The sequence below is a fragment of the Genypterus blacodes genome, unplaced genomic scaffold (genome assembly GCF_046128005.1).
Source record: "Genypterus blacodes isolate CSIRO-AG114 ecotype Tasmania unplaced genomic scaffold, CSIRO-AGI_Gbla_v1 ptg000216l_1, whole genome shotgun sequence".
Classification (NCBI taxonomy): Eukaryota; Metazoa; Chordata; class Actinopteri; order Ophidiiformes; family Ophidiidae; genus Genypterus; species Genypterus blacodes.
Window position 1 is genome coordinate 1,330,001 of NW_027467015.1, and position 7,500 is coordinate 1,337,500.

The 7,500-nt window shown below is 48.3% G+C and overlaps 2 protein-coding genes across 8 annotated transcripts in view; one reads left to right on the forward strand and one right to left on the reverse strand.

Annotated features, from left to right (window-relative positions):
* The window catches only part of rbm47 (RNA binding motif protein 47), a 26,224-nt gene extending 23,923 nt beyond the window's left edge, over positions 1-2,301 (reverse strand). For 2 of the 7 annotated variants that reach the window (XM_076170358.1, XM_076170350.1), the window contains exons 1-2: positions 939-1,331; positions 192-361 (exon numbers count right to left, since the gene is read on the reverse strand). The gene's annotated coding sequence lies outside the window, so the exon portion shown is untranslated. The other 5 variants (XM_076170352.1, XM_076170353.1, XM_076170357.1 and 2 more) reach the window with 5 other exon arrangements.
* A 4,376-nt stretch (positions 2,302-6,677) lies between these two features.
* Positions 6,678-7,500, forward strand: part of LOC143016136 (putative methyltransferase NSUN7) — a 9,719-nt gene continuing 8,896 nt past the window's right edge. The window contains exons 1-2 of the mRNA XM_076170296.1: positions 6,678-6,822; positions 7,026-7,223. Coding sequence (XP_076026411.1) covers positions 6,678-6,822; positions 7,026-7,223 — 343 coding nt within the window. The remainder of the gene's footprint in view (positions 6,823-7,025; positions 7,224-7,500) is intronic.

Genomic DNA, 7,500 nt, shown 5'->3' on the forward strand with positions numbered 1-7,500 from the left:
CCTTCCAGATACCCACTGCGTGTGTGTGCGAGTGTGTGTGTGTGTGCGCTGAATCCCCCAGGTGAGAAAACACACCAGAGGACAAACAAATGCTGAAAGCGTGAACAGATTGAAAGGGCAAACAGACAGAGGAGAAGAAAGAGAGAGAGAGAGAGAGAGAGAGAGTGACAGATGAGGAGTTGCTGGCCCACCTGTGCGATGAAGGTGCCGTGCAGTCGGGGGCGTCGCGCTTGTTTCTTCTGCAACAATCCACCTTCAGTCAGTGTCTCATCTTCTCTTCCTCTTCCTCTTCCTCTCCTCCTTCGCTCCGTGTGTCGCTCTCTCTCTCCGGCCTCGGGTTCGTCGTCACGTCGCCTCCTGCCTTCAACCAGACGAGAGGTCCGCCGGAGCACAAATCAGTAAAAGGAGCTCTGGAGGCTCACACACATCTTACACACACACACAGGCAGCCAGGCAGGCAGACAGACAGACAGGCAGGCAGAGAGGATATGTCAGAGTTTCTGTTCTCCTTTTTGGTGTTTGGTTGATCCTGACTCAGATCCTCTCTGCTCGTCCTCTCCTCTGCTCCAGTCACGACACACAACGCCTGTAGACGCAACAGCAGGAGACGGGGGGAGCGCACAAGGTCTCCCAGCGGAGGAGAGAGGAGAGAGGCAGCGCAGGAAGGTCCCAGAGTTGAAGGAGAGAGAGAGAGGGAGGGAGGGAGAGAGAGAGGGAGGGAGAGATAGAGGGAGGAAGGGCAGTGGTAATTAGTGAGTCTGTACCTGACTCTCACTGACATAAGCCCCACATTCCACAGAACAGAGGAGGGGGAGAGCCCAGGGAGGGAGAGCAAAGAAAGGAAAGTTCTGAACACACACACACACACGAGCCCGGCACTAATGATCTCGGGAGTTGTTGGAGAACACACACACACACACACACACACACTCACTCACTCAAGCCGAGGTGGATCTCTCTTCCTTGCAGTTCACCCTTGCCGACTCGTCCCCACACACCAAATTCAAAGCGGCATCACGTTGCGGAAAGGTGCTTCTGTCCCAGCTTCATCCAAAACACCCACACACACACCCTGATAGAACACACACTTCGGCGGCTCGCAGCCTTGTGATCTGAGTTGGTGGCGAGTGTTTAGTCTCCTGTCCCGTCTCTCAAACACTCTCTCTCTCTCTCTCTACTGTGTATGGTGTACACACACTGCCTGCTCCTGAAACTCACCAAACCAGAATCTGACTACCCATACCCCCTCACACACACACACAAACACACACACCTCCCTCCTATCATTCCGGATGGGAAATGCTATCCTTCTGTGGCCATGGCCGACCTGTGTGTGTGTGCGTGTGTGTGTGCGTGTGTGTGTGTGTGTGTGTGTGTGTGTGTGTGCGCGCGCACGTGTGTGTGTGTGCGGGTGTGCGGCGCGTGTGTGTGTGTGTGTGCCAGACCTGAACCAGAGCAGCCAGAGCAGCATTCCTGTGAAGGAGTATCCTGCACACCTTGTTCAAACTTCAGTTACGCACACGCGATTATTAATAACCTAAAAAATGCAAATGTGCATACAAACAAGCGCACGCACACACACACACACACACACAGACACTGCTCATTCAGAGAAGCGTCCACCCTTATGTCATGGTGACACACTGACTTCACACTGATCCCTGGGTAACGACACCTTTGGGTGACGTCGGCTCACAGGTAAGAGTTAAAGCAGCGACACACACACACACACACACACACACACACACACACACACACACACACACACACACACACACACACACAGAAGAGCACTTCCTCTCAACATATCACCACTAAACCCTCTGACACAGAAAGTGAAACACACTCTTATCCCGGTGTGTCAAACATGAGTTGGTGTGTGTTCTTCTCTTCTCTTCTCTTCTCTTCCTTCATTTCTCTCCCTCCACCCACTTTTTGTTCTCTTTCATTTGAACAGCTTTGTTCGAACGTGTAGACCGGCTTCAACTGTCCAGACCTCCTGCTTTCAATGTATTCAGCACCTTGTGTGTGTGTGTGTGTGTGTGTGTGTGTGTGTGTGTGTGCGTGCGTGTGTCTGCCTACCTGAATTCCTTGAGGAATTGAGAGTAGGCGGAGCTCAGCGCTTCCTTCTTCCTGCTTTACAGGTGCTCGGCGAATGCGACGTGTTCCTGACAGCCAGTTGTCGTGGAAACGGCAATCCAGACTGAGAGAGAGAGAGGGGAGAGCGAGAGAGAGAGAGGGGAGAGCAAGAAAGAGCGAGAGAGAGAGAGAGAGAGCAAGAGAGGGCGAACAAGCACAGTCAACTGACAGACTGACAAAGTGCAGAAGAGAGAAGTGGGGAAGCTGCGTTTCTGTTTGGAGTAACAACACAACACACATGCATACATTCAGATAAAGTCACACACACACACATGCACACACAGTAGGGAACTTGCAAGTGTGTGTGTGTGTGTTTGAGTGTGTGTGTGTGTGTGTAGGAAACTGAGATTGAGTCAGACGTGCTCACACAGAGTAACAGGGTTTCAACACAGCAGCTCCCAGGGAGGAGTGAGGCTCCGGCTGAGACGTTGCTCAATACTCAACACTGACTGAACACATCTCAGCCTCGCACACACACCCACACACACACACATTCTATATGCACACAGCTCCCATGTAAAAGTTCACACCAATAATCAGTCAAAGTCCCCCCCCCCCCTCCCCCCTTAACATCCTGACTGCCTGATTGATATCTGATCAGATGATTTCACTGGAAGGACCAAGGTTTCCCCTGCTGGTGAGACCACAGCACTGCACTCTACTCTGATCACACTCTTCATACTGACGAGCGCTCACTCCATTTCACACTCCTGTTTGTAGGGAATTGAAACTGTCCTGAGTTGGGCAATCTAAGAGGATTTAAGTTTCAATTTGAGAGCCTGAAACACAGCAGCAGCAATGTACAGGATCCTGATTGATCTGTAAATACTACAGCACCGTGTAAAGACATCTGTGTGATCAATGAACTGTTTAGAAAGTAGTTTTGTTGTATTTGTAATAATAATTTTAAAAAAAGTGTTACATTTAAAATCCAATGTAGAGGAGAATAAAGTTGTTGTTGATGAGCTTGTAGGTTACACACACACACACACAGACACACACACACCCTTGTAGATGTGCACCTTTTCACAGGAGGTAAACAAAAGCGTGGCGGCCCCACAATAAGCGGCTCAGACTCGGCCCTGGTCTGCACACAATGGGGCAGAGAGACCTGAGACACAGAGAGCAGAGATTCCCAGAGAAACACCAAATGCCCGACAAGAGCGCACAAAGAGCCGGAGCAGCAGATCTATTCACCTGCAACAAGTGGACCAATCAAAGCATCAAGGCCTGGGAGGAAAACCCGGAGAGGAGGAAAACATGGATCCTGTTACCGTGACGCCTGCTGGACTGGTTTATGATGTCAACATGTATCACTGGACGGGTCTGGGGCTGAGGGGGGAATGTTTATCTGTGCATCGTCTCTCTCTTTCTCTTTCTCTCTCTCTCTCTCTCTCTGTCTCTGACTCTCTCTGTCACACACACACACACATTTCACAAACAAGATCACTTATAAACAATGACTGTGATGAGAGCTTTTATCAACACACAACAAAAGTTAAAAGCTAAGCCTCACGTGAAACACTTTGTGTGTGTGTGTGTGTGTGTGTTGTGTGTTGTGTGTTGTGTGTGTGTGAGAGAGAGAGGTAATGGGTTCTAATTGGGTCTTGATGAGTGAGAGAGATTCAAACCAAACCCAAGATGATGAGCTCCACTGATCCCACACACACACACACACACACACACACACACACACAAACACACACACACTAAGGAACACATCCTTGTTCTAGCAGATCAGCTCAAGTCACTTCATTTTTCGAACTTGACCCAAACACACACTGTAACAATCACAGGAAACTAGGAACAAACAAACGAACACACGCACACGCACACACACACACTTGACTTGTGATGGGATTGTGACTGTGGTTTGAGGCTTGGATTGTGTCATTAGGCAGATTGATTAAAAAGAGAAGTGCAAGAGAGAGAGAGAGAGAGAGAGAGAGAGAGAGCACCGTACCGCTTCCCGTAAAGATTAGACCTTTATTGAGAAAATTCCAGGTCGGCTTACGGCTGCACGACCCGCCGTCTCCAACCGGGCCGATTATTGAATATACGCTGCCCACACACACACACACACGGAGCAACCAGAGCCCTGTTGTGAGGCGACATCGATGACGCGTGTTGAGAAGGATAATCTCCCCAGCTGCACTCACTCTCCCCCGGGGAGACCTGAGGCCCGTTTGGCCTAAAATGCTCCGTATGGATATTTTCCACAGGCTCATACACTCCTCCTGCTTGTTCAGGCAGTTAGTTTGACTTATCCGGCGCTGTTTAAGTTTAATAAAAACAAACATGTAAACTACATATGTGATGGTTACGCCAGCTGCACTGAACCCCGTCTTGTTGGCGGTTTTTACTCAAAGTTACAGCAGACATACTGACATAAAAACCAGCAGATTATGATTTAAGGTTATTCTTTAATATTTATTATGACTCGAAACCAAACTGAAGACAGAAAGTTACTTTGCAAATTGGTCACAATGTAGCGAACAAGTAGGAAGTCTGCTTACCTGACACGGTGTTGACAAATGTCTCCCCCTGTCGGTGTGATGGAAGCATGACTCATCCATCCACCTTAGGGTTAGCGTTCAACGGCACAATCAGTCCGGTCATTACACGTGAACACTGGAAAATGGTGTCAAGAATCAAATCTTACTGCTTTTATTATTCAATATTTCATCTCTCAAAACAATGGCAACAACAACAATACACACAGCTCTCGTTTGAAGTAGATATTTAGAGTTTAGCGTTGATTAAAATGCCTCTAGCGTAATTCAGGAGCTCGTTTACTGTTTAGGTGCACTACAGCGTTTTCGCCAGATGGGGGCAGCGTCACTCAAGTTTACACCCCATCCTCCAGGCGCAACAGGTGCAACACTTCACTGTAACCTTATGCTCACATGTTGCTGTCTGATGTATACATGACCCCAACACACACACACACGCACGCACGCACGCACACGCACGCACGCGCGCACACACACACACACAAACACACACACACACACACACACACACACACACACACACACACACACACACCTGTCTCTCTTCATTAAGATATCAGTTGCACCTCTTTACTCTCTTTAGGTAAAAGGATCCAAACATTCCAGGCTTCAGTCAGTGTGACAATCTATTAAAGTGGTCGCTCTGGTGACAATGCATCATGGGAACTGCTGACATAAACATCCCTGTGCTATCTTATATGTATTCCATATGTATCCCAAAGTGGAAAGTCTTACTTCATTATCATATTGTTGCTATGGTGTTCCAAACAGCCCGGTGTGTTCCAGGCTGATCCACAACAAAACACAGTCGTGGCAGGGTGGTGATGGGGCGGCGGGGGCGGGGGCGGGGGGGAGTGCATGGATGAACATGGACACAGTCAGATGCTTCATGTAGAGGTTAAACAGACTTTTGAAGGAGAAAATTCAAGTTTGTGGTCAGTAGTTAGAGAGAACATGAGTCCAGGCTGCATGTCTCACACACAATAAGGTGTGTTGTTCCACTGAAGAGGCTCCAGACTGACAAAGGTAAGACCTCTTATGCAATTTTAAAGAGCCCATCAATGGCCTATGGAGCTTACCTTAAGCTGCTGTAGTCTTTTCTTCCAGCCCTACTTTTCTAAAGTGGACTCAGTTTCTCTCCTGTGAAGGACAGAAACGACTTCACACTCATTAAGTCCCAGATGTCTGATTGTCATTAATTCCCTTTTCATGGCTTTATTGGACACATGGCACATCACCCAACTCCGTGATTACACATTGATGAGTGCTGCAAAGGAAGCCTGTCTGCCTGCGCTTCTTTCCATTCATCCATTTTAATAGCAGCCAGTTGTTCTGATGCTTTTGGTCGTAAATCCAAGTTCTTACAGCTGTGTCACCTCAAACCTTACATCACATTTTCCTGTGTGTGTCTGTGTGTCACTTGCTGCAGACAGGAGGCTAATGTAGGTCAGTGAGAGGTGGACCTTTGTCCAGAGTTGGACAGTGGCCCATCATTTATTCATGCTGATGGATCTGACTGCTTAATTGCACCGGGAGGAAACCAATTACCCATAGCAGCGAGGAGAAACCGGAGGCTGGATCCCATTTCAGCCCTGACTGATGCCGTGTGTCTTATTTACATTTAGTCATAGAGATCGGGTTCACGTCTGAAAACAAAGCCTGCGTTTTCCTCTGCCGAGCCGACGACGTCAACAGAGAGAGAGTAAAAGTTTGCAGAGGTGCTTGAGGACTTAGGACGCAGATAGAAGGTAAGATCAGCTCATATGTTCTTTCTACTATTCTACTCTCTATTCTAAACTCTATATTGACCTTCACAGTCTTTGTTGCGTCACTACACACAGCTTTTAATGACTTTACTGTATTAATCATATCCTCTGGTGTGTTTACTTTAAAAAGCACATTTCCCAGTTGATTGTTCTTAAACTCGAGCCTCATGCAGGATTATTCTGGCTCCAATTCGGAGCTTCAAATATCCGTCTGCACCCTCGCTCCCTCGCTCCCCTGCCTGTGGGATCGAGCTCCGCCATGGAGGAGCTCTTCATCTCCAGTCAAGACCAGAATCATCAGAAACACACGGAGCCCCACTCCTCTATACCTCCTCCTCTTCCTCATCATCCACCTTCTCCATCCTCAGAGGTTTTCACTGTGACGAAATGGAGCTCGGCCACAGGTGTGTGTGTGTGTGTCTGTGTGTGTGTGTGTGTGTGTGTGTGTGTGTGTGTGTGTGTGTGTGTGTGTGTGTGCGTATGGCCGCATGTTAAATCACTTTTTCCACTCCTCCAATTTTCATCATCTTCTCACCTTTCTTCATCTCCTCCACAAACCTTTCTCCCCCTTCGCTCCTTTCCTCCTTTCCTCTCCTCTTCCACACAGCCCCTCTGCCCGCAGTCTCCCCTCCGTCAGATCAGGTCTACCTGCAGGCGGCGGCCATTTTCCAGCAGATGTACAAAGAGAAGCCGATGACAGAGCAGCTGCTGCATTATGGGAAGAAGACGGACACGGCGCTGCCAGAGAGCGGGGACAGGAGGACGCAGAGACGGGCCTATCAGCTCGCCTTCAACACACTCAAATGTACAGTATAGTGTGTGTGTGTGTGAACTTTAGATGTGTGTACGAAACAGTACAACAACTCAAGTGTGTTTGTGTGTTCGCCTTCAGCAGAATTACTCAAAAGATTTCAACCTAATTTTGCTGAAATTTGATGAGGATGCAAGTTTGAATGACTTGGTTCAAATTCTATCAAACAGTGGCAGTGCTCACAGCGAGAAGGTCAAGGGTTCAAATCCCTGTACTGGCCCCGTTCACGTAGAATTTGCTGAAATCTTCATTACATCATGATAGGAATCCA